Source organism: Oncorhynchus kisutch, linkage group LG17 (assembly GCF_002021735.2).
Source record: "Oncorhynchus kisutch isolate 150728-3 linkage group LG17, Okis_V2, whole genome shotgun sequence".
NCBI classification, from domain to species: domain Eukaryota; kingdom Metazoa; phylum Chordata; class Actinopteri; order Salmoniformes; family Salmonidae; genus Oncorhynchus; species Oncorhynchus kisutch.
In genome coordinates this window covers 66,186,544-66,214,121 of record NC_034190.2, presented here as the reverse complement: position 1 = coordinate 66,214,121, position 27,578 = coordinate 66,186,544, and the positions used below count along the sequence as shown (strand labels likewise).

The 27,578-nt window shown below is 40.5% G+C and overlaps 1 protein-coding gene and 1 long non-coding RNA gene across 8 annotated transcripts; both read right to left on the bottom strand.

Moving 5' to 3' along the window:
* Positions 1 to 4,305: 4,305 nt before the first annotated feature.
* On the bottom strand, positions 4,306 to 6,442 carry LOC109907736 (uncharacterized). The gene is made up of 3 exons (XR_004203677.1): positions 6,209 to 6,442; positions 4,980 to 5,579; positions 4,306 to 4,896 (listed from the first exon to the last, which is right to left on the bottom strand). It is a non-coding gene; the product is annotated as an uncharacterized LOC109907736 (long non-coding RNA).
* Positions 6,443 to 8,903: 2,461 nt separating this feature from the next.
* LOC109908126 (forkhead box protein P1-B) lies at positions 8,904 to 27,545 on the bottom strand. Of its 7 annotated transcripts, none has more exons than XM_031794386.1 (16): positions 23,614 to 23,696; positions 19,698 to 19,858; positions 15,918 to 16,043; positions 15,606 to 15,695; positions 15,342 to 15,468; positions 15,015 to 15,156; positions 14,810 to 14,917; positions 14,586 to 14,673; positions 14,389 to 14,472; positions 13,998 to 14,217; positions 13,807 to 13,865; positions 13,593 to 13,694; positions 13,311 to 13,438; positions 12,879 to 12,936; positions 9,895 to 9,974; positions 8,909 to 9,795 (listed from the first exon to the last, which is right to left on the bottom strand). In XM_031794386.1, the coding sequence occupies exons 2-16, from the start codon at positions 19,842 to 19,844 to the stop codon at positions 9,663 to 9,665; spliced, it is 1,692 nt and encodes a 563-aa protein (XP_031650246.1). In that variant the 5' UTR covers positions 19,845 to 19,858; positions 23,614 to 23,696; the 3' UTR covers positions 8,909 to 9,662. The 7 variants fall into 7 exon arrangements, with proteins under 7 accessions (XP_031650248.1, XP_031650246.1, XP_020362214.1 ...); XM_020506622.2 differs by lacking the exon at positions 23,614 to 23,696 and adding an exon at positions 27,476 to 27,545 and having other exon boundaries at positions 8,910 to 9,795; positions 9,895 to 9,977; XM_020506621.2 differs by having other exon boundaries at positions 8,910 to 9,795; positions 9,895 to 9,977; positions 23,614 to 23,743.
* Positions 27,546 to 27,578: the final 33 nt, after the last annotated feature.

The following is a 27,578-nucleotide window of genomic DNA, read 5'->3' as shown; positions in this document are numbered from 1 at the left end:
TATTTACTTTTCTGCTCTTCTGCACACCAATATCTCTACCTGTACATGACCATCTGATCTTTTATCACTCCAGTGTTAATCTGCAAAATTGTAATTATTTGCCTACCTCCTCATGCCTTTTGCACACATTGTATATAGACCCCCCCTTCGTTTTCTACTGTGTTATTGACTTGTTAATTGTTTACTCCATGTGTAACTCTTTGTTGTATGCTCACACTGCTATGCTTTATCTTGGCCAGGTCGCAGTTGCAAATGAGAACTTGTTCTCAACTAGCCTACCTGGTTAAATAAAGGTGAAATAAAATAAAATAAAATAAAATGGTCTGAGAGTCCTTTAGATGCCTTTTGGCAAACTCTGAGCAGGCTGTCATGTGCCTTTTACTGAGGAGTGGCTTCCGTCTGGCCACTCTACGAAAAATACCTGATTGGTGGAGTGCTGCAGAGATGGTTGTCCTTCTGGAAGGTTCTCCCATCTCCACATAGGAACTCCGCAGCTCTGTCAGAGTGACCATCAGCTTTTTGGTCAGGTCCCTGACCAAGGCCCTTCTCCCCCGATTGCTCAGTTTGGGCAGGCGGCCAGCTCTAGGAAGAGTCTTGGTGGTTCCAAACTTCTTCCATTTAAGATTTATGGAGGCCACTTTGTTTCTTGGGGTCCTTCAATGCTGCAGACATTTTTTGGTACCCTTCCCCAAATCTGTGCCTCGACACAATCCCGTCTCGGAGCTCTACGGACAATTCCTTTGACCTCGTGTCTTGGTTTTTGCTCTGACATGCACTGTCAACTGTGGGACCTTATATAGACAGGTGTGTGCCTTTCCAAATCATGTCCAATCAATTGAATTTACCACAGGTGGACTCCAATCAAGTTCGAGTCTAATAGTGAAGGGTCTGTAAGTTATGTAAATAAGGTATTTCTGTTTTTTACTTCTAATAAATTTGCTAACAATTCTACAAACTTGTTTTCGCTTTGTCATTATGGGGTGTTGTGTGTAGATTGATGAGGATTCTTTTTTTTTATCCATTTCAGAATAAGACTGTAAGGTAACAAATTGTGGAAAAAGTCAAGGGTTCAGAATACTTTTGAATGCACTGTATATACAGAACCAGTCAAAAGTTTGGACACACCTACTCATTCAAGGGTTTTTCTTTATTTTTACTATTTTCTACATTGTAAAATAATAGTGAAGACATCAAAACTATGAAATAACACATATAGAATCATGTAGTAACCCAAAAAAGTGTTAAACAAATCAAAATATATTTGAGATACTTCAACTTTGCACACACTTGGCATTCACTCAACCAGCTTCATGAGGTATTCACCTGGAATGCATTTCAATTAACAGGTGTTCTTTGTTAAATGTTCATTTGTGTTATTTCTTTTTGTTTGAGCCACTCAGTTGTGTTGTGACAAGGTAGGGATGGTATACAGAAGATAGCCCTATTTGGTAAAAGACCAAGTCCATATTATGGCAAGAACAGTTTAAATAAGCAAAGAGACACGATAGTCCCTCATTACTTTAAGACATGAAGGTCAGACAATTAAGACATGAAGGTCAGACATTTCAAGAATTTCTTCAAGTGCAGTCACAAAAACCATCAAGCACTGAAACTGGCTGTCATGAGGACCACCACAGGAATAGGAAGACCCAGAGTTACCTCTGCTGCAGAGAATAAGTTAATTAGAGTTACCAGCCTCAGAAAATGCTTCACAGAGACACATCTCAACATCAAATGTTCAGAAGAGAATGCGCGAATCAGGTCTTCATGGCCGAATTGCTGCAAAGAAACCATTACTAAAAGACACCAATAAGAAGAAGAGACTTGCTTGGGCAAAGAAACACGAGCAATGGACATTAGACCGGTGGAGATCTGTCCTTTGGTCTGATGAGTCCAAATTTGAGATTTTTGGTTCCAACCGCCGTGTCTTTGTGAGACACAGAGCAGGTGAACGGATGATCTCCGCATGTGTGGTTCGCACCGTGAAGCATGGAAGAGGAGGTGTGATGGTGTGGGGGTGTGTTGCTGGTGACTCTGTCTGTGATTTATTTAGAATTCAAAAGCACACTTGGCTACCACCAGCATGACTACCACAGCATTCTGCAGCGATACACCATCCCATCTGGTTTGCACTTAGTGGGACTATAATTTGTTTTTCAACAGGACAATGACCCAACACACCTCAAGGCTGTGTAAGGGCTTGATGGAGTGGATGCAGTGATGCATCAGATGACCTGGCCTCCACAAGAATCTAAAATATAAAATATATTTGGATTTGTTTAACACTTTCTTGGTTACTACATAGTTTTGATGTCTTCACTATTATTGTACAATGTAGAAAATAGCACAAATAAAGAAAAACCCTTGAATGAGTATGTGTGTCCAAACCTTTGATTGGTACTGTATATGTAAATATATACGTATATATATCAAATACATTTAAACTGACAGAGCTGGTGTAACTGAGTCAGGTTTGAAAGCCTCCTTGTTCGCACACGCTTTTTCAGTTCTGCCCACACATTTTTCATAGGATTGAGGTCAAGCTTTAACTTCCTGACTGATGTCTTGAGATCTTGAGATGTTGCTTCAATATATCCACGTCATTTTCCTGCCTCATGATGCCATCTATTTTGTGAAGTTCACCAGTCCCTCCTCCAGCAAAGCACCCCCACAACATGATGCTGCCACCCCCGTGCTTCACGGTTGGGATGGTGTTCTCCGGCTTGCAAGCATCCACCTTTTTCCTCCAAACTTAATGATGGTCATTATGGTCAAACAGTTCTATTTTTGTTTCATCAGACCAGAGGCAATTTCTCCAAAAAGTACGATCTTTGTCCCCATGTACAGTTGTAAACTGTAGTCTGGATTTTTTAAATGGCGGTTTTGGAGCAGTGACTTCTTCCTTGCTTAGTGGACATTCAGGTTATGTCGATATCGGACTCGTTTTTACTGTGGATATAGATACTTTTGTAACTATTTCCTCCAGCATCTCACAAGGTCCTTTGATGTTGTTCTGGGATTGATTTGCACTTTTTGCACCAAAGTATGTTCATCTCTAGGAGACAGAACGCGTCTCCTTCCTGAGCGGTATGACGACTGCGTGGACCCATGGTGTTTAAACTTGCGTAGTATTGTTTGTACAGATGAACTTGATACCTTCAGGCATTTGGAAATTGCTCCCAAGGATGAACGAGGCTTGTGAAGGTCTAAAAAAAAATTCTGAGGTCTTGGCAGATTTCTTTTGATTTTCCCATGATGTCAAGCAAAGAGGCGCTGAGTTTGAAGGTAGGCCTTGAAATACATCCACAGGTACACCTCCAATTCCCTCAAATGATGTCAATTAGCCTAACAGAAGCTTCTAAAGCCATGACATCTGTAAACAATTGTTGGAAAAATGACTTGTGTCATGCATGAAGTAGATGTCCTAACCAACTTGCCAAAACTATAGTTTGTTAACAAGACATTTGTGGAGTGGTTGAAAAACAAGTTTTAATGACTCCAACCTAAGTGTACGTAAACTTCCGACTTCAACTGTATATATATAGTTACAAAAAAATATATGGGTGATTGGAAATGATGCAGGCAATTACATTGATGGAAGCTACAATCTATCTGCAATATTAAAGCTGATCAATATCAAAAGGTAATCACAGCTGCTCTTGAAAGCCTGACACAGAATGTCATCACCGATGTCATGGAAGATTTCTGTAGAGATGAGACTGTACAGTAAATGTGCTTGTGTAGCGGACGTACTGTAACATTGCTTGCTTAGCGAGAACCACTTCCTCCTAATTCCCTCAAACACAGGACCTCTGCCTTTTAACTGCCCCACCGAAGCGTAATACCAGTCGCGCCACAGGGAAAGCGAGCTATTCGGGACACAAGTGGGGACACTTCAGACCGAAGAGTGAGTTTCATACATCCCCATGTGCTACATTCACCCCTCAAACTTACTCCACAGAGACCCCAGTGTTGAGCTGAGCACAACTGCAGATCCAGGTCGCGGCACCATCTGTAACGGATATCACGTTGCTTGCTTAGCGATTACCACTTCCTACTGATTCAGCTCACACAGAGGCTCGAACCCAGGACCTCTGTCTTGCTAGCACACTGGACTGTACTCCCGAAGTGTCTTACCAGTCCGGCCACACAAAAAGCTAGCTATTCTGTGACAAAAGTAGGAACACTTCAGGCTGAGGATTGAGTTTCACATATCCCCATCGGATACATTTACTTGTTTTGGAAATTCCAAAACTCATACTGTATGGAATGTCTAGGAATGTTCTGATTTAAAAAGGCAGTTTGATGGTGTTCTTAAAGCGTCAATCAGCAGTTGAGACAATAAAAAAGTGGGCTCCCCACCCCTATTTTGGTAAAAAGCTGAGGGATGGGGTGGGAGAAATGTAACCACTCTCAAATTCAAAGAGGAAGCTATTGTTGCAAGGACAGACCATCGATGACATCACAATTACTGATATAACCATGTTTTGAGGCTGTTTGTTTACATTTATTTTGTTTACAAAAATAGGAGTAAAACAAGCTTATATTTTGGGTTCTGATGGGGTAAGACAGTTAAACTTAGCTCATGAGGCATTTATAAATTATATTCTTCAATAATCAATGGGTACATATCTTTCCCCTTTAAAGGAAATATGTCCAGACCTGCACAGTCCTGTATGAAGAGGCATCCTCAGGGACCCTGCAGAGTGTTTAAAGACTCCTGCACCAGGGCCAGAGTGCAGTCTTGGTGCCACACAGGCAGCTCCAGCTCCATCATGCAGCGGCTGATCCACGCCTTCTCCTCTTCCGTCTGGAGCCCTTTCTGGTGGGCCACGTACACCATGAAGGAAATGTCGATGTTCACGCCTCCCCGTGGAGCAGCACAGTCAGCACTTTCTGCAAAGAAGGTCAAGTTATACTGCATGCATATTTACCAAATTGTCTCTTCACTTGTCAAAAATATATCTGAGCATTCATACCTTCCCTGATGCCGTTTTCTCCATCCTTTCATATCCTTTCCATATTAACTCAGTAATAAACGTTTTACCATTCGTAGCTCAGGGCTGACTAGGTGGCCAATGTCCACCAGTCTGTCCAGGTCATCTTCCCATAGGTTGGGAGCCAACTCCTCTAGCATGATTTCTATGGCAATCTGTGGGGATGTAGTGGCAGCATCCTCCATGTCACAGCAGCCACTGGTCTTCTGGTCACAGGACTGGAAGCATTTAATTGACCTGTTCTCCTCTGTAGTGGGCAGTGGGATGATCCTATAGAGAACATTTAATGGACCTGTTCTCCTCTGTAGTGGGCAGTGGGAGGATCCTATAGAGAACATTTCTGGCATCAAAGTACCTGGTGACCTGGGAGCCATAGAGCTGATTGACTGCCTCATCAATGACAATGAAGCCGTTGATGCGCTTGGTGTTGCTTCTGATGGCCTTGAGCTCCTCCTGGTCCTCTATATGACCACACAGCAGTGGGTCGTTCCCATCATCCAGCAGGTTGTGGCATTGGATCACTCTGTAGGTGAACACATTGGAGCTGACCACTGTCCAGGACATATTGAGATGCTCTGGATGCTGAGGAGCCAGCAGAAATGGTAAGTGATCACAACAACAGTCAGAGAGTGGCACGTCTGAATGGTAACAGAATTGCCATCAGTTACAACCCATGGATTTATAAAGCTTTACTATTTTTGCCAGGCTTGTCTATAAATACTTAACATCTCAAATCTTTAATAATGAAAACAATATTATGAAAATTACACCATCAACAAGAACAGTAGTTGGGATGCAATGTGTACAGACAAAATTGAAAGTATTAAACAGCGTTTCCAGTATCCTGGTCTACTGTACACCTACAGAACCACAAGCTGAAATGGCAGCTGCACCCAATATAGAAAGAGATTCTGTCTTCCAGTAAATAAGTCACCGCTCTACAAAAAACACTGCTGACCCACATTTAGTCAACAGAAAATGATGCATCTCATAAGATTAAAATAGGCCCTGTTCTAAAATAACAAATATAAATGAACACTAATCAAATGTATTCAATAATGTATTGTTTCCTAAGATTTGGAAACAGAGGTATACTGCCTTTTTTTACACTGCTGTTCAGCAAGATCATCATTTTGACATGCTTATGACTAGATGTGATAAATCCTTCAATTTGTTCCACAAGAAAAAGACAACATGTAAATGATACTCACATTTTAGCAGCTGACAACCATCCCTCCTGAGACTGTGCACCAGTCTGTCTGTTCCATGCCCAGTTCACTTGCAACAGACTGAACTCTGTTTGTTGGTTCGTACCACTATCAGACTCGTCGTGTCAGTCAGTGCAAGCCCTCATTTACTGAATGGGACACAGTTGGCTCTGTCATTTTGGAAGGATATGTACTGCATCCTTTCTCCTGTAGTGTGCACTCAGTTACTCCTCCCTCTGTATTTGTATTTTATTGCCAAGGCAACTACTACTCTTGTTGGGGTCCAGCAATACTAAGGCAATTTACATACAGTTAAAACATGCTGAACGGGTGACATGTCTGGTGAGTGTGTAGGCCATGGAAGAACTGGGACACTTTCAGCTTCCAGAAATTGTGTAAAGATCCTTGTGACATGCATTGTCATGTGGAAATGTGAGGTGATGGCGGCAGATTGATGGTTCAACAATGGGCCTCAGGATCTCGTCACAGTATCTCTGTGCATAGAAAATGCCATCAATAAAATGCAATTGTGTTCGTCGCCCGTAGCTTACGCCTGCCCATACCGTATCCCCACCGCCAGAATGTGGCACTCAGTTCATAACAATGACATCAGCAAACCGCTCGCCCTGCGGTCGTAAGGCTGGTTGGACATACTGCCAAATTCTCTAAAACGACGGCTTGAAATGAACATTAAATTATGTGGCAACAGCTCTGGTGGACATTCCTGCAGTCAGCATGTGTAATGATCAAACCTTTTAATCAGCTTCTTGATATGCCACACCTGTCAGGTGGATAGATTATCTTGGCAAAGTAGAAATGCTCACTAACAGGGATCTAAATACATTTGTACACACAATTTGAGATAAATAAGCTTTTTGTGCGCATGGAACATTCTGGGACCTTTTATTTCAGCTCATGAAACAAGGGACCAACACTTAACATGTTGCGTTTATATTTTTGTTCAGTGTCATTTGTATGGGGTATGGTGGCCATTGGGCTCAACTTACCCCAAGGTAAACATTTTTAAAACAGAGTCTGGTGCTCTCTAATGTGTGGATAGGCCACTAGGAGTAAACAAATAATGGACTGCACTCTGGTAAAAGGGTGATGACAGACACAGAAGCCCAGTCTAGGAGTTTAATGATGAAACAGAGCATACATGTGCTATTTGGTCAAAAACGGACAAATATCCCTGCAAATGGAAATGGTCCGATCTCCACGAAAGCCAACCAAACAGAGAAATACGTTTAGTTTTTATACTAACAAGTGGTTGCCATGGTGAATAATTCAATAATAATTGGTAGAACACATGAAAGGAAACAAAGAGTTTACCAGAATCTCTAAATTAAAATTCTGGTAGATCAATAAAATGTCATTGTAGATCTAATTAAATTTAAAGGACACTAAATTCATATCTAAGGGGGTTTTATACAATTTTGACTACATTAGTCCACACCGCTACAAGGATGCACTTTCATGCTAGCTTTAGGACCTTATATTGTAGCTTAGAGACCCCAAATGATGTATACATCAATCTTAAAAAGATCTACTTTAGTTTAGATACTATACAAGCATCATGAAACCTAGAACACAAATGAATTTGCCTTTGTGAAAAATATATTTTTTTAACCCAAATTACTTACCACTTTTTCCATGTAGTTTCTTCCTTCACAGACTCCAGGAAATGATGAACTCTTCCTAAATATTTGGTGACACGATTAATTTCATGTATGGAGTCTTAGAAACAAGGGGTGGCTCAACTAACATTTTGGCTCAACTTACCCCACTCTCCCCTACAGAATACAAGTCCGCAGCAGTCAAGGTAGAATGGGACCACATTTGCTTAAGCACTCTTGCAATGGATAAATTCCCCACTATGATACTTGGCTCGACCATTAACCAGTAAATACAAAGATGACCCTAACCAGAAAAATATAAGATAACCCATTTTTAAAAACAAAGCTTTTTCTCTCAAGATTCAGTTATTAAATTTTTTTGATAAGATTACCACATGCCCATGCAACCTAATAATATAACCTATGCGCCTATATAATATTTGCAGATCATATTCCATTCCTTTCACGTATGCATATTTATGGTAAGATACTTATTCTTAATTATAAATCAAATTGACTTTCCCTGAAACAAAACTTCACAAAGGCTAACAAAAAAAGTATTTATTGTCCACAATGGGACAGAACCATCCAATCCTTGTAAAGCTGCTGGATCCTCGTGTGGATGAAGTGCAGCTTGGATCGCAGTGCTCTGTAAACGGGCAGGACAGGACACACCCCCATCTGGATCCGAGCCATAGCCATCCAGACAGCGCAAAAAGTTTTGGCAGGATGAGTTTTGGTCAATTGTAAGTATATTTTATCACTCTGACGACCTCAGTCAGATAGGTTATCACGGTACAAGCCTATATAGATGCCACTATAGGTTACCTACTAATCTCTATGCAGTGTGCACACATCCAGGCTGGTTGATGATGATGATGTGGTCTGAACTGAATGAAGGGAGTATATTTACAGTAGAACCTTCTCCTGCCAAACAACGTCTTCTTCACATTGCCTGCCATCCATTAGATATCCACATTATATTGACCACTGAAGTATGGCCATTACCACACTGTTAAAACAAACTCTGGTCATAACTCAAAACCTGCACATAAACACAATAATGAATGCTTCAAACCAGACATTCGCCACACACTTTTTATACGGAATGTATTAGAGACAGCATTTAGTGCACAACTATGGCAATGTATGATACAACACTAAATAAGTCCAAAAAGCCATGTTTGGGATAGTGGGGGGAAAAATATGATTATTAGGCTACATAAATAATAATATCCCAACAGATCGGTTACACATAAATCATATTTTTGGCAGTGTACAGCTCCCTTTTAAAAGTAACCAATTCTCAAGGATATCATGTCAAACAAAACAACTTGTTACAATCTGGTGGTTGTCTGGTACTCTCATATAAAAATGAATTAGGGGGAGAAAACAAAGATTCATCTTCATGAAGTGCTGTCCATAAATATTGCCAATGCTCTGGTTATTGATATACACATTCTTGAAAGAAAATGTAAAAATATCTCTGCATCACTGAGCCAGCTCCCCATAGGGCTTTGTCATTGGTTGTACAGCCTCACAATAAGCCGATAGGGATGCATTATTTGAGGACAAGGGGTGTTACAAAGGTTCCGCCATCAGCTCTTGTCTTCAACGTGAGCTCTAGGTGGATAAAACCCAATACAACAGCGAGGACAAAATATCCTCAATAAATAAAATAGTAATTTATTTCCTCAACAGAAAATGTGTGTTTTTCCACTTGATATGAAGCAGTTCTATATTAATTTGGTATATTTCATAGTTGTCCAATGTGGGAGTCTTGCAGTGGAGAGTGACAGGTTTGAAAACAGTCCCTTTCACTGCGAAGGCACATGGGCCAGCTACAGGTTGGGTCTGTCTGGGCTACCGCCGTCTTGGTCCACATCTGAGCTGTGCTCATCAGAGCTCTCAGTCTCTGAACAGTCATGGGGCACATTCTCATATGCCTCCTCATCCATTAGCTCTTCTTTCACGCTGAGAAGAAAAGTAATGATAAGGAAGAAATGTACTTATAATGAATTATGAAACATTTCTCCTCTATCAAATCTAGTTTTGAATGGTGATAGAACTCACAGAGGGTGAATTGGGTACTGCTCTTCACTGCTGTCACTGTAGGATCCATTCCCATACCAGAGAGCTGCATTCATCTCCTCCTGCTGGAACAGAGAACATAAAGGGAGCTCCTATAGAGGCTGGGTTGAATGGAGGTATACTACTCTCTAGCAATTCAGCCTGAAAAGACACGCCATAGGTTTATCAAGGGCCGGTGCCAGAACGAATAAGTTGGACGGGCATTTGATTTCCATAGGCGGGGGACCTTTAAAAAAATATATATATTTAGGGGACCTCCCATGTGTGCACGCACACGCTTGCAAATGATTGTTTTCATGGGTGTTAAAGACCATAGGCAGCTCGTGAGTTTCAAGTTTGGGGAAGCTAACAATTTATCCTACCATTTCTAAACTATCTGCATGCTAGTTATGATTATTTGTATATACGGTATGCACATTTTCATGAAACAGTTTAATTTCGATAACGTTTTCGTTTCTCAAAATCATTGTCATGTGGTTAATCATAAAAATCTGAATTAAAATGATAAAAATCTAAAAGTTAAAATTCAACTAATGCAAGAACACCAGCCTCTGCCATATGGACACATTGATACACCGTGGTCCATTGGCGGCTAAAGAAATTAGTGCATGGAACTAGCCTATAGGCCAATGCAGTAGTAGGGCTACAATTTCCATCGTCAACCAAGTCAAATAGATAGACCTAAAGCCGACAAATAAAAACATCCTGATGAATGCGATTGAAAGAACTTGAATTTTCATCTCTACTCCACCTATATGCCTCCCTTTCTATTTAATTAGCCTATTCCGGGCCCTCAGTGTTTCCGGTACCAGTGAGCACCGTACAGACAGCAGTTTTTTTTTTATGACGTTTCCACTGAATATATGGGGTCACCAGATCATGATATATTTGCTCTTTCACACCGAGGCTTGATGATTATCGAGGCCAGGAGTGTTGGAAAGATTTTTCAAATACTGTGAGGAACTACTATCATTTGCAATGGCTGTAGGCTTCGTTGCCTTACTGTGTGAGGTTAAAAAAAATGTTTACTGAGAAGCTCAGTTTATTATTGGTAGTGGACGTGGTGAGTTAAGACATACAGAAATCAAAATGGGCACTTTCCTACATTTGCACACAGCAGGCCTACTACTAGCGTGCTCAGGCGCGTGCTCCCTCACCGTTATCAGGACAGAGAAACCAGACATGCTCATTGCTCACATGAAGCACTCCAAATAAAAGACAATGAAAAAGTTTACAAAACTCTTAAATTATGGTTATGAAATAAACCTAAACTTGTGTTGCAGAGTTCACAACCTGCTAATAATGTTTCCACTCAGAATGAGAATAGTAAACAACAAATTATTACATGCATTAACAGAAATGTATGTAACCAAATTACAGGGATTGCCGGTATATTCACTAGACCTACTGGTGACATACAGTTGAAGTCAGAAGTTACACCTTAGCCAAATACATTTAAACTCAGTTTTTCACAATTCCTGACATTTAATCCTAGTAAAAATTCCCTGTTTTAGGTCAGTTAGGATCACCACTTATTTTAAGAATGTGAAATGTCAGAATATTAGTTGAGAGAATGATTTATTTCAGCTTTTATTTCTTTCATCACATTCCCAGTGGGTAAGAAGTTTACATACACTAAATTAGTATTTGGTAGCATTGCCTTTAAAATTGTTGAACTTGGGTCAAACGTTTTGGGTAGCCTTCTACAAGCTTCCCACAATAAGTTGGGTGAATTTTGGCCCATTCCTCCTGACAGAGCTGATGAAACGGAGTCAGGTTTGTAGGCCTTGCTCTTTGTCCCTATGTGCAGTTGCAAACCGTAGTCTGGCTTTTTAATGGCGGCCTTTCAGGTTATGTCGATATAGGACTCATTTTACTGTGGATATAGATACTTTTGTACCTGTTTCCTCCAGCATCTTCACAAGGTCCTTTGCTGTTGTTCTGGGATTGATTTGCACTTTTCGCATCAAAGTACGTTCATCTCTAGGAGACAGAACGCGTCTCCTTCCTGAACGGTATGGCGGCTCCGTGGTCCCATGGTGTTTAAACTTACGTAATATTGTTTGTACAGATGAACGTGGTACCTTCAGGCGTTTGGAAAATGCTTCCAAGGATGAACCAGACTTGTGAAGGACTACATATTTTTTCTGAGATCTTGACTGATTTCTTTGGATTTTCCCATGATGTCAAGGAGTTTGAAGGTAGGCCTTGAAATACATCCACAGGTACACCTCTAATTGACTCAATTTATGTCAATTACCCTATCAGAAGCCATGACATCATTTTCTGGAATTACTTGTGTAATGCACAAAGTAGATGTCCTAACCGACTTGCCAAAACTATAGTTTGTTAACAAGAAATTTGTGGTGGTTGAAAAACTAGTTTTAATGACTCCAACCTAAGTGTATGTAAACTTCCGACTTCAACTGTATATATGGGCGTTTGGAAATGATGCAGACAATTACATTGATGGAAGCTACAATCTGCAATATTAAAGCTGATCAATATTAAAGGGAATCACAGCTGCTCTTGAAAGCCTGACACAGAATATCATTGGGCTTATTCTGGACAGAGTTTGTGGCGAGAGTGAGCCCTCGTGTCACCTCTTCCTTTCTGCTGAAACTCTCACAGGAGAATGCATCCGAGCATCGAAAGAGCACTCCTCTGTCTTACTATATGTAGACCATCTATCTGACGCTGTCTGGACAGAAATAGTATGACATGCCATATTGTTTTTGTCCAGACAGCATCAGATACACAGTCTACACATACTGAGACAGAGAGGAACTGTTTCACTCGGATGCTTATCTGAGATGAATGAGTCTTTCTGTCGGCACGCTTCTCGGCCCAATAAATTATCAAGATTTCAATATTTTATTTGGACGGGAAAGGAGGTACAGTATGTGGCCAGGCCCCCTAACGCCGATCCTGGGTTTAGCACTCAAAGTTGTCAAAAGAGCATTTACCTTAGGAGTAAGGAAAGCTGAGCAGTGACCATGGTCAGTGTTCTCCCTCTTGAGAGACCTGCAGTCACAAATAAACACATGTTCTTCTATTCAACACACACTGGGAAATAGAGGGACAACATATCCTCACAAGACACTTTTATTTTAGTTACTAGTGCTGAGCGAATAACCGAAATATCAGTTATTTTCTATTTTTTAAACAACTGAGTGACCGATGTCGATTGAATTATATGAATTCCATTTAGTTCGGGTTTTTCTGTGAGCTCAATGTGCACATTGCTCTGCAGTTTTTCTAGAGAAAAATCAGATCATGCCCAAACTTAGTTACATGGTTTGTATTAGTATAATACCAACAAAAATGCAGGTTTAACATGTTGAGAAACAGAGACATACATGGAGCATTACTGGAGATACCGAGCATGTTAAACATACCCTTCACCAGCAGGCTTCTGGGGCCTTCTCCTCTGGAACTCCATCTCATCAACTGTCCACACAGCTCCTTTTACATTCTCCACTCGCACAAAACACTTGTGGAGGCTGAGGTTGTGTCTCACTGCATTCTGCAGAGTCAGAAAGAAGAACATTATTCCATACAAGTTGATCTAATACCATGCAACATTCCTAAAAAACATAATGAATATGGAAAGGCAACTAAACGTAGGACAAGGGTATTCATATACATGTAAATTACCCTTTAAATAGACAACGAAATACCTTCCATGTTGCGGCGTTGCGTCTAAAATAGGCAAATGTTCGCGTGAACCAATTGTAGATTTCATTTAGTGTCAGCTGCTTATAGGGGGATTCAAATATTGCCTGGAAAAATGCAAACATTCAATTAGCAAACAATAGACGCACTCCTTACGAATAGCTACCATTTAGTCATCGGCGGGTAAACCAGGGTGAAATAAACGAAAAGATTCCTTACCTGTCTTATTAGGGCTGCATATGTAAATGGCGGTCTAGCTTCTTTATTCTGAACAATATCTGTTAAGGAATAACAAAATGTGTTTTATTAAAATCAATGATTGAAGCCATTCAAGTAGATAAACTACCACAGGCATCAAAAAAATGTACCCTACTACCCTCATTAGGTTCAGCATCACTCTGCTAACTCACCTTGATTCATGGTCTTGCTGTATTTCATGGTCTTGCTGTCTGAGTACCATCTCCTTCCAGGGCTCACAGTGAGCAGGGTGTGGGGAGGGAGGATAGAGGAGGAGGTTGGGGGTGGTGTCAGGGGTGTAGAAGGAGCAGTGGCATTTTGAGACAAGCTCATGGAAGGAAGCACCTTGGGAAATGTCACCTGGGAGAAGGAGACATTGGGCACAAGATTCCCCTAGAAAATAAAAAGTAAAGATTAATTTAAAACGCAATACAGAGAACACAGCTGTAGGGAATGCAAACTTGAAGGGTGATTATTTTACCATTGTGGCTAATTCTCGTCTTACTCTGTTAGTAACATGATTTGAATTTAAGACATGCCCACTTTAATACTCCAGAGACTTACCGTTGGGGTTGCTGGTTTGGACTTTTGATCAGAGGATTTGAGGTGAGACATCATGGCTTGCAGACGCTCTTTGTCTTTTTTCAACTTCATTGAGGAGAAGATAAAACAACAAAGATGTCATTTGAAGTTGATTACAGTGAGAAGGTACTGTACAATGAATGGGCTTTATTTAAGCAAATGTCTTGTCTACTGTGTACCTGCAGTTCTAGCTGCTGAACAACCTGCATCTGCACTCGACACTGTGCTGTACTCTTGTCATCCAGTGTATGTTCACTGTTCAGATGCCTGGGGGGAAAACACATTCTATTATAAAACAAGAAAACACTGAAGAAGCCACTAGAACACAGTGTTACTATTATAGTAAGAGAGATTGACCTTAATTTGTCTCTCTGAGAGATTGAATAGATGAGGAGAAACTCACTTGAGAAAAACTTGAAAGTCTCCAAAGACAGCCTCACAGCCAGACCATTTGCACATGCCGTGTCCATAGAGAGGGTGAGTGTTTTGTGTGTGATTATCCACAGGCCCACTGCAGAGAGACATACATATATATCATCAATGTAACACTTCAGGAAGAGGTTGGACAGATGAGAATGAATAAACACTGTTCCGAAATGACTAATCACCTGTCTTTCTTCTTTAGGATCTGTGATGGATGATTCCCATTGGTGGTGGAATGCTGACTGTGGAGCAGGTTCTTCTGAAGAGTAGCTGGATTCTCACCACCAGAGAGCAGGCTGGTGCCATTCTCACACCCTTTCATTAAACCTAGGAGAAATACACAAGTAATTCAGCCAAATAACTATAATATTCTTGCCCAACAACAACCAAAACAAATGTAGCTGCCTTGCAGCCATGGAAGAGGACAGCAACAACAAACAAAGCATGGGGCAGATACTTGATGGGGGAAGGTATGTTAGATTAGGATTGGGGCTGAGGGGGTAGACACTTACCCTGAGCTGCAGAGGGGCTCATGGAGGGCAGGACAGACAGGAGACCCTGTCTCTGGAGGCTAAGGAGGTGCTGCTGTTGGACCTGCAGGAGCTGCTGCTGGATGGCCATGTGCTGAGCAGCTAGCTGCTGTAGGGGAGTGGGGAAGAGGTACACATGAGGCCTCAGCAATACTATAATAATACATTGATTTTATATAGCGCTTTGGAACATTTAGATGACAGCAAAATACAGACGTATGACAAAAAATAAGTATGTCGGCCTACCTCTTGGCCTGACTTCCCAGCATGCTTCTGCTGTAGGAGCTGGGCGTTGAACTGGTCCTGCTGTTTCTGGCAGAGATCCTGTATGTGTTGCTGTAGAAAAAAAAGAAGGAAAAAAACACCTTGAGTTAATGGAAGGTCATGAGGAAATACAGTGGTCACGTTCAAGCCATCAGCATCTCACTGGAAGATCCACATGAAAAATAGGTGACGTACAGAGAAATTAACAAAAATTCCTGCTAATATTACAATTGTGAAACAGAACACAATAAAGCATTTACATGTAGATTTGTGTGGTGAATATGATGTAGTTACCTGGTGTAACATGAGTGCTTTCTGCTGCTGGAGCAGGGCCTGGATCTGCTGTGGGTTGAGGACCTGCTGCTGTGTCTGCTGAGGAGTCTCCACTGGAGGGGTCATCATAGACACTGAAACTGTAACCTGCCAACACACAAATACAGATGAGCACAGATTAGACATAGCCATGCCGGAAAATTACAGAAAAACAAAATGCCAACAACACCATTGAAGTGTTGTTTTTTTACATTTTAAAACCAAAACATATGAACAACCTTTGCTAGGCATCCAGCAATTACCCCTCCCTTTCTGCCTAACACCCACAGCTCTGGGGATGTTTACAGTAAACATAATAATTAAAGCCAAATAAATTCACTGCACAAAAATATAAATGCAACGTGTAAAGTGTCGGTCCAATGCGCCATGAGCAGAAATAAAAAAAATCACAGAAATGTTCCACACACACAAAAATATTATTTCTCTCAAATTTGGTGCACAAATGTGTTTACATCCCTGTTAGTGAGCATTTCCCCTTTGCCAAGATAATCCATCCACCTGACAGGTGAGGGATATCAAGAAGCTGATTAAAACAGCATGATCATTACACATTGGGTGGGCCTATGCCCTCCCAGGCCCACCCATGGCTGCACCCCTGCCCAGTCATGTGAAATCCATAGATTAAGGCCCAATTTATTTATTTCAATTGACTAATTTCTGTATATGAAATGTAACTCAGTAAAATCTTTGAAATTGTTGCATGTTTCGTTTATATTTTTGTTTAGTATAGATAAAAAATTTATACAAAGCCAGGGATGCATGGCAAGTTTTGCAAAAACAGAACTGCATTGCATTTTAGAGCCTCACACTTACAATACTTTCTGTAAAAATATTGTCGGATACACATAATATTCAAATGTAAACTTGCGTACTTGCAGGAACTTGGGGGTTCCTGGGGCCCAGAGTTATTCTTGATCTGATAGTAGGCTAATCTAACCAACTCTGGACCCTAGTTGTAGTGTATGACATAAATCAGCTAGAAAAAATCTAAAAAAACATTCATAAACTGTTTTATATGGGCTATGATGGGACCAGATTTATTTAGTCATATGGTTAAAAATTTTGACAAAAACGAACAGGGCTGAGCTCTCTGTATGGCTGGTTGCATCGTGTAGATACTCATATAGCATGTCATCACTATTGTATTGATTGATTCATTCCAGTCAATCATTTTAGATTAAAAAGACCTACACTACATAACCAAAAGTATGTGGACACCTGCTTGTCGAACATCTCGTTCCAAAATCATGGGCACTCGGAGATCCTGTTCTATGAGCTTGTGTGGCCTACCACTTTGCGACTGAGCCGTTGTTGCTCCTAGACGTTTCCACTTCACAATAACAGCACTTAAAGGTGACATCCTATGAAAGTTGAAAGTCACTGAGCTCTTCAGTAAGGCCATTCTACAGTCAATGTTGGACTATGGAGATTACATAGCTGTGTGCTCGATTTTATACACCTGTCAGCAACGGGTGTGGCTGAAATAGCCGAATCCACTATTTTGAAGGGATGTCCATATACTTTTGTATATATAGTGTAGGTTGCCTTGTCACCCGAAGTGTGAATATAAAATCACTTTCTCAGAACACAAATAAATGGGCCTATTTTAGGCTATAAAAACATGACATTACGTTTCCCCTGGCCAAGCCCAGATGGGATCAGAGCGCATAGGCTTCTCTGGCTACCTGCAGCTGTGGTTGTCGTCAGTAGGCTGTAGTTGGTCAGACTGAAGCACAGACTAATTGTGCACGTTGACAAATCATCAGTCTTTTTATTAAACTAATTTGGTGGCGGGTATAGACTTCCATATAAAACAGCTTGTTGTGGTGAATTCAGTTATACTCACGTTTCCTGTCACAATTCGCTTTTACCACATTCAATTATTTTCATGATGTTGTTCAAAATGAAGCCTGGTTTGTTGTGATGTTGTAATGTAGGCCTACTGTACTTTATAATAATATGAGAGGGTTAAAATCATTCATTTTTGATATGCTAACGTTACTTGATGAAGACATTTTGTTAGCAGTAACTCTGTGCTTTTGTCTTGAAGCTAAAAATGTATTGAGTGTAGCCTACAGACGAGAAAATAAACCATTTAAATTGACTGCACATACATGCTTGTGAATTGTTGCAGTGTAATATGGTTTGGGTGTACTTTTGTCAATGTTGAATAGTTTGTGCTTTCTGGCTAGTGGCTGTGATATTTACGGTCAATTTGAACTACGGACCAAGATTGTCATGTGGCCAGCCACAACGAAAGGTAAGGCAAGGATGTAATGTGAATTGAAAAGTTGAATTCTCTTTCGCCATCGCGCTCCTTAGAGTCTTCTTCATATCTCCTAGTGGGAATAGGGCCTTAATTAAGGTCTGAACCACAAACAAACAATTCCCACTAAGGCTGGCTCTGTTTGGGATCCAGTAAACAAACTGCTGGAGGATGTCACATACACTCTAGGCTAACAATAACAGTGGATTGCCAAGGAGATGGCCCTTTCCCACACGGACTAAACATGCTCTGATGCTCATCAAGATCCTTATAGACCTATACCCTGGAGCAGATACTGAGGATAAACTCATGGCTTACATGACTTAAAGCAGAAGGTAAAATAATTGCATCAGCTGGACTTAAAGTCTGCAGTACAGAAGAAAAAAAACTTCAGAGAGCCAGATAGGGCCAGTTAGTCACTGTATATGGTATGGGAAAGGCTCATCTTTTGTATGCACAACATCAGCAAAACCTAATCCTGCACCTAATCCTTGTTTCCATGACGTCAGGGCAGACCAGCCCAAACATCTTTTGTTATTATTATTGTTGATGTGACAGAAACCCACATACCCATGAAGGACAATGTAAACACTGGGCTAGTCCTCAAAGAGAGGTATGTGCTCTATGACTAATGTTGCCAAAAACAAGTTACATCCCTTTTCTGAAACCCAGAAAATATAATCCCTTTCATATAACAGACCCTTATACTTAATTTCTCCCTGAACTGAGATTTAACAAACCGTATGTAACCAAACTCAACTGAGACATACACAAACCATCAATGCACAAAGGAATATAATCTACAAGACCAGAGTAAGAAAAATGCTTGGAAGAGGCAATAAAGAGCGAAGGACATTTTCATATGATTTAAGTAAATTACCTTTGATTATACAGTACAATAACATTATAAATATGTTAGATAGTAGTGACACATGCAAATTCACTTTAACTAACACAGTCACAATTACTATCTTGGTCCTTAGTTTACACAGATGACCAGTGTTTCACTTTAACGTAGTCCTTTTCATCCAGCAAATTCTACCAATGTATATACCAGTAAACATAGAGCGTTATCTAGCTACATGTAGAAATAGGCTAGTTGACCAAAATACAATAATAAAGCTGACAAACCTGACCAACTCCATTTACAGTGGTCGTCTTTGGCAGTTAGAGACGCAGGGTGGAGAAAGACAGAGCAGTAAGCCGAGCACAACATTACACTGTCTGGCAGTCTGACAAAGTGCTTGTGTGCATAAACAAAACTAACCAATAACACAGATCTATCCTTCTCCACCAATCACAAAGTGTCTCAGCAGTCTCTGTCTGCAGCACTACAGTTGGCTCAAAGTTCAGTGAGAGATATCCTACCTATCATACAAACAAAGAAAGATGCTAAATGTGACAATTTGAGAACCCATATGCTTTAGTTGTGGAAAGTAAGCATGTGGCACACTTTATAAAATACGTTTGGTAACCTGGTTTTGCTGCTGACTGTCAGCCCCAGAACCCTCTGGAGTTAGTGGCTTAGCACTCAGATAATCATCCTTCTCAGCACTGTCCCCATTCTCCGTCTGATTGGCTGGACTGGTGCAGGCTGTCTGTTCTGACCCAGACTCATGCATCTGGACTCACTGACCTGAGAACAGAACAAGAACAAGAGAGCCGCTGTAAACCTCATGTAAATCCACAGTTACTTTCCACAATACTGATTTTAGGCTACATTTTTTGTTGTTGGAACAATTACATATGCACATGGGCAATTCCTCGATAACGGAATTAAGCTTGAATTCAGATTGCCCATATAACTACATGCACTACTTTGAACAATTTACACGGAAATTTCACAAAAACACATTTACTGAACAAACTGTGTAGATGCAAAGTTTGGTAACAGAATTACGTTAAAATCTCCCTCCGTTTTTTTGTTCAACCACATTCTCCAAAAAAGCTTAAATATCAGCTCTGAATTAAGATTCAACGAGGTCTGCAGAAAGAATGGGGTGTCAGCTACATGACACCTTGAGTTTGAAAATATATTTTGGTTACTGAACTACAGTAGGGGAAGTGGATTTACATCCGGTAATGGAATTACATCCTGACCTGTACTATACAGAAATGCATAATTATGGACATGAATATAATTCTCTTCATGGTGATGTATCCTGAATAGGTACATAAAAGTAGAAATATGCAATATCCTTATTTTGCATATTTGGGTATAATGCTTCACACTAGCTGTTATTGTAATGAGCGCCGCCCCCAAACAAGACCACATCTGAAACAATCAGACGTCTTCGTTTTACAAGTTTAGACGTCACAGTACAGCACAGTAGAGTGCGGTAGGTATGTTCAGTACATTATATTGTACTCCACTCTAGTGTGCTCTACTTTTCTGTACTGTTTTGTCCAAACCTGTGAAATATAGAAGCTTATGAAAGGTTCAGATTTGGTCCGGCCAGGGCGGACTGACCAAATTTCTACTTCCATTGATCTTTGGTATCGGTCGATGGTCAGTGGGTGAGGATGCTTGTTACACTAAATGGAAAGTGGGTGGTTGGTAGAAAGAGTCAGAAGAGGTGACATTAACTGAAAGAAAGAAAGAAAGACACAGACAGACAGACAGACAGACAGACAGAAAGAACCAGACTGTTTTCAGTCTTGCTTTGACCGACAGACAGACAGACAGACAGACAGACAGACAGACAGACAGACAGACAGAAAGAACCAGACTGTTTTCAGTCTTGCTTTGACCGACAGACAGACAGACAGACAGACAGACAGACAGACAGACAGACAGACAGACAGACAGACAGAAAGAACCAGACTGTTTTCAGTCTTGCTTTGACCGACAGACAGACAGACAGACAGACAGACAGACAGACAGACAGAAAGAACCAGACTGTTTTCAGTCTTGCTTTGACCGACAGACAGACAGACAGACAGACAGACAGACAGACAGAAAGAACCAGACTGTTTTCAGTCTTGCTTTGACAGACAGACAGACAGACAGACAGACAGACAGACAGACAGACAGACAGACAGACAGACAGACAGACAGACAGACAGACAGACAGACAGACAGACAGACAGACAGACGACAGACAGACAGACAGACAGACAGACAGACAGACAGACAGACAGACAGACAGACAGACAGACAGACAGACAGACAGACAGACAGACAGACAGACAGACAGACAGACAGACAGACAGACAGACAGGACAGACAGACAGACAGACAGACAGACAGACAGACAGACAGACAGACAGACAGACAGACAGACAGACAGACAGACAGACAGACAGACAGACAGACAGACAGACAGACAGACAGACAGACAGACAGACAGACAGACAGACAGACAGACAGACAGACAGACAGACAGACAGACAGACAGACAGACAGACAGACAGACAGACAGACAGGACAGACAGACAGACAGACAGACAGACAGACAGACAGACAGACAGACAGACAGACAGACAGACAGACAGACAGACAGACAGACAGACAGACAGACAGACAGACAGACAGACAGACAGACACAGACAGACAGACAGACAGACAGACAGACAGACAGACAGACAGACAGACAGACAGACAGACAGACAGACAGACAGACAGACGACAGACAGACAGACAGACAGACAGACAGACAGACAGACAGACAGACAGACAGACAGACAGACAGACAGACAGACAGACAGACAGACAGACAGACAGACAGACAGACAGACAGACAGACAGACAGACAGACAGACAGACAGACAGACAGACAGACAGACAGACAGACAGACAGACAGACAGACAGACAGACAGACAGACAGACAGACAGACAGACAGACAGACAGACAGACAGACAGACAGACAGACAGACAGGACAGACAGGACAGACAGGACAGACAGGACAGGACAGGACAGGACAGGACAGGACAGGACAGGACAGGACAGGACAGGACAGGACAGACAGAAAGAACCAGACTGTTTTCAGTCTTGCTTTGACCACCAGACAAAAAGGTATGAGCTGAACAGTATGCCAGTGGAAGGAAGGACAGTAGCAGGTGACCCAGCTGTGGTTTGTGAATAGGATTTCCAATTGTAGCCAATTCAATTGCAGTAATTACGTGACTGATTTGGTTACAGAATTACGTGTTTTAATCACTTAATAATTCATAAACAAATAAAAACTAACTAATTGGTAGATCTACCTTTACTTGTTATTTCTGTGAATGTTCATTATCCTCTCTCATAAGGGAGATAAATTAGAAAATAACTTAAAAGATAGAGTTTTGGCAACAGAATTACAAGGCACAAGGCAATGTTTCTTACATTTAAAGAAGGCAAATAATGTCTAACTATAATTTATAGAAGGCTTTCATTGAACATGCTCCTACAAACTTCACATTGGTGCTCATGGTTCCTTTTACATGGAAATGCCCACATGCGGTTTCTTACTGAAGACAATCTTAGAAACATCTTCAATATTGCTGCAGATCAAAGACAAGATGTTACTCTGCTTTAAATAATCAAGGCAACAGTTTCCCTCTTGCCAACATAAACCGGAGATATTTGTTGAGTAGCTGATTGCTGCCAAGGCTACGGTAAACAAAGAGACCCTGGTTCGGTGTTTATGAGTAAACATGTCGTCCTTCTGGAGCAATTTAACATTAACCAGGTGGTGCGATAAACAGATCTGGCAGGTAGCACAATACCGCATTAAAGGGAGGGTCGTGTGTACAGTTGGGGAAGCGTTCGACTCAAATGCAACACAGCTAAAATAAACAGCAAATGTCCCCTCAGCTGAAAACGTAGATTCATCAAATGTATGTATTTATGACTTATCGACTTCTGGAGAAAGCTGAAACATAGGCTAACCTACTGTTAGATACAATATTGCATTGCCTATCAAGTCTGACTTCAGTACCTACTGGCCTTTTCATTCCACAGCAAAACTGATTCCTGTTTATTTTAGGCTACAGCAGCCAAGGGTGTATTTGCACACAAAACAGTGTTTCATCCTAATGCCCTTCAACATTCCCAATGTCGGATCCAGTGCTGCTAGCAAAGCAGACAAGCAACACAAACATTAGGTTTTTAGGGTAGAGGGGAATCTTCTGAATACCTACTTCAACAGTCAGGACCAAAAATATTGGCCTAGTCTATACCACAATGCAACAATGCATTTCAATCCTGACTCTTAGATAAAGCCTAGCCTACCATAGATTTGTAATACAGATCAATGAGAAAGAAAAATCACATTAAGAATTATAACAAAGCAAACTATAGAAAGGTCTAAATTAGTAGAACAATCATCAACGAGAGTTTGGGGTTCTAGCCAAAATATCAAATCAACTGTTATGCACATCTTTACAATAGTACACCATCCTTACCTTGGCAGAAAAGGCACAGCACTGTAGGTGTTCAACTGAGTTCAAAGCAGTAGCGTAAGAAGTGTGTAGCCTATGTGGACTGTGAACACATGAACAGGTGCTGTGGTTTAAAATGCAGGAGTACGCCTGTTTGCATAAACACGAACACTCTGCAAATAGAACAAGGGCAAACCATATGCCCACTGCAATTCCTGTCTGTCCAGGCATACACAATGAATACCTACATTCTGTTAATTTGATTGAATGCACATTGCATTGTCTAATGTTCAGCTCCTTGCTACTTTTTGGGGATCAACATTTCCCCTGTGTTTCCATTGGGAGTTGTCACTCTTTTTAGTCAAAACTATAATTCAGAGCCACAAACAAAAGGCATTGTATGCCTGCACCAAAGCATTAGTAGGGCACTATAAAATCATAGGCGTGGGAAAAACAACATTGGATGTTTTAAGTCCACAAGAATGTTTAAACCACATCAGGTGACCACTTTGGAAGTCTGGGAAAAATAGAAGACATTTTTATTTTTGGGTGTAGTTAACCTTTAATGCAAGTGTGCACCAGCAAGAGACCTTTGGTTAGTGATGTTTCTGTAGTGCTCATGTGATTGCAGAGTTTGTTAAGCAAATGGCCTGTGGATTGATGCATATAATCATGGTATCATTCTAACAGGCTAATTGAGAAGGTTTTCGGGAAAGCCTTTCCATCTTTACCAGAAAGTAATAATTAGCATAATTGCTAACAGTTACACAAAGTGTAGACATGCGCACTCCCCCACACACATTTCAGAAAGTTGCAGTAAAATAAAAATCACTGACGCATTTTGTTCATGACATGATTAATTTGGGCAAATTAATGAATTGTCAAATAAGTTCAATACATTTAGTTGATTTCCTACAAAGTTCAAAACCTTTTTGAATATTGTTGAATTACATTTTAATGTCTGGATTCCGTGATTCTGTCCGCCTTCTCTGCAACGTGGATATTATAGGGCCCTACATACTGTAAGGCTATCCTTTATAAGTGAATGTGTGTTAATCAATCACTTGCATGCTAAGTTTACCACTCTGGGGAACAATTACCGGATAATGCAAATAGAAATAAGCAAATGTGAAATTCAATCAAATGTTTTCATTGAACATTTGCATAGCTGACCCACAGGAAGTTTAGTTTTATTGCCATTTTCATAAACAAGGTGGATGATGCTAGACTAGGCCTATATCATCATCTTCTTTGTTGCTGTGGGAGAGACACCACAGGATAGTGAGTCTGAAAAGAATATCCACTCAAAGCCATCAAACTCTATCATGGAACAGCTTGAGCAGCAGTAGAACATTGAGCATTTGTTCTGTCAGCCAGGTTGACTGGTCCCTACATGATCATAATATGCTGTATGCCAGGGATCATCAATTAGATTCAGTCGTGGGACGATTTCTTCTTGAGTGGATGGTTGGGGGGACGGAACATAATTACAAATAAATTGTAGACAGCAAATTGACTGCAAGAAGCACAAACAGATAAAAAGTTTGACTAAAACATAATCATTTCAAACCTTGCTTACATTTGAATACGATCACGTCGTGTCTCTCTATTATCCGTGGGAATACTTGGGAACAGATTTCTTAAATTAAAATCACTTGATGTTTTTTACAGTCTTATGTCCAACAATGAAAATGAAAAATACAACAAGTTCCTGTAAAGATGTTGGGAAATGCAAGATGTCTGGAATTAAAATGACAAGGGAACTCATCACTAGGTACAAAATGTAGATTTAATATCTTTCTGAGTTTTTGCTGTTTTTTGTAGAACCACCTATATTTTTTTCTCCATAGAATTGAGAATTAAGAAAATATCCTCAATAACAGGTTAGTTAAAATTCCTTGTACGAGGCTTTCCATTAGCAAACCTGTAAAGGGTATGGAGAATCACATATCCTGTATCAACTTCTAGCCTAAATAACTACATTGGAAACCATGCAAAAATATACAAAACAGCATGGGGTGATAACGTTTCAGCGCATTACATCTAATGTGAATGCTTTAATGACAGCACACCTGCCAGACATACACCTGCCCAACTGAAAACTCTTTGCAGTTGTTATAAGTAAACTCCGGGTTTGGCACAAGACGATATAGTATGTGAAGGGGGCCACATTCATCCAGTTTATGGGGTCCACATCCATCCATGAATCAGATTGCCAAACACATGGGAACAGAAGAGGGACAGTCAATTGGTCTTAAGAGGCTACAAGTTCTTAGCTGGTGTTGTTGAAATGGGGCATTGCGGGCATTTCACAGCGAGAAAAAAGGAAATGCCAGTGGTGTAATGTACTTAAGTAAAAATTATTTCAAGTACTACTCATGTTGTTTTTGGGGGTAGCTGTACTTTACTATTTATATTCACAACTTTTACTTTTGGTACCTTTATTAAACTAGGCAACTTCACTACATTCGTAAATAATTTTATTCTACTTTTTACTCCATACATTTTCCATGACACCCAAAAGTACTCTTAACATTTTGAATGAATAGTAGGATCGGAAAATGGTCCAATTCACACACTTATCTAGAGAACATCCCTGGTTATCCCTACTGCCTATGATCTGGTAGACTCACTACACACAAATGCTGTTTCAAAATGATGTCTGAGTGTTAGTGTGCCCTTGGCTATCCTGGTTTGCTTAATATAAGGAATTTGAAATTATTTATACTTTTGATACTTAAGTATATGTAAAACCAAATACTTTTAGACTTTTACTCAATTTGTAATTTACTGGGTAAATTTCACTTTTACTTGAGTCATTTTATATTAAGGTATCTTTACTTTTACTCAAGTATGACAATTGTAGTACTTTTTCCACCACTGGGAAATGCATTGTTTTAGCTAACGTTATCTAGCTAAAGACGGCAAAATATCTACAACATAACTACGGACCATGGAAATGTACTTTTCTAGCTAATGTTAGCTAGCTAGTATTAAACACAGAACAACGAACAGGATAAAACACCGGATGTATAGATGTGAAGCGTCCGCTTGGCGGTTCCACTTACTACCAAATTTGGTAGTGAGAGGAAGCCTTAGTGGCCAGCAGTGATAGAAGAGGGAACAAGATGGATTTGGGCCGAAATTCTGCACATTTTTTCATTGAAACTTCGGAACTCAATAGTTTTCTGTTGCCAAAACTATAATGTTACAAACAGTATGTAAACTTTACCCTTTGCTAAAGTAAAAAAATAAAACAAATGTGTTGCTGAGGAGTGCAAAGGCGAATTGAGTTATTGCACACGCGCACTTCGGAGTAGGCGTTCCCTAACGGAAATATGCAAATATATGCTAGAACGCGCCAATAGGAACTCACTAATAGTTGCTTGACTCTGCCCAACTCCTTTATTGTTCTGTCCACTATGACTCATTTCTTCCCATTTTTAACGTATGGCTGTGGGCTATCTTGGTTTATTTATAAATACATATTTGGTATTAAAGCTAACGTTAGCTAGCAAGTAAATGTAGCGAACAGCTAGCAGTCGTAGATAGGCAAGTTACTGAACAACATTGGAATTCGTTAACCTTAGCTAGCTATCCAAGAGATCATACATATTGGTTAGTTAACTCGCTGTTAAAAGCCACTTCGTTGTTGTTGTATAACGTGAATGTTATTTAGCTAAACAACGGGTTGGTGTGGTTGTTTACCGCCTATGTTGGCTAGTAGCTGGCTAGGCTAGCTAACGAGATGAATAAATGGCATCAGCTATCCAATAACAGCATTCTACCATTTACTTACCGGGGCATCAATGTGTAGCCTGAGCTACTAGCTAGCTATTTGGCACGTCTTGTTGAGCAAGATAAGAAGCTATTGAAATACACTCACTCAGCAACCACCGTTAGCAAACACAGATAAACAGTTGACACTGGACTGTGCATTTGATGACATCACAGCCACCTGATTAAAAAACAAACAAAAAACAGCACCA

Excerpts from the sequence above, each read along its gene's own strand:
- LOC109908126 (XM_020506622.2), bottom strand. The coding sequence starts at position 19,844 with ATGCATGAGTCTGGGTCAGAACAGACAGCCTGCACCAGTCCAGCCAAT. Across the intron at positions 15,157-15,341 it reads GAGCCCCTCTGCAGCTCAGG|GTTTAATGAAAGGGTGTGAG; the intron begins GTAAGTGTCTAC and ends TATTTCTCCTAG. Across the intron at positions 13,439-13,592 it reads GCAACGCCGCAACATGGAAG|AATGCAGTGAGACACAACCT; the intron begins GTATTTCGTTGT and ends CTGACTCTGCAG.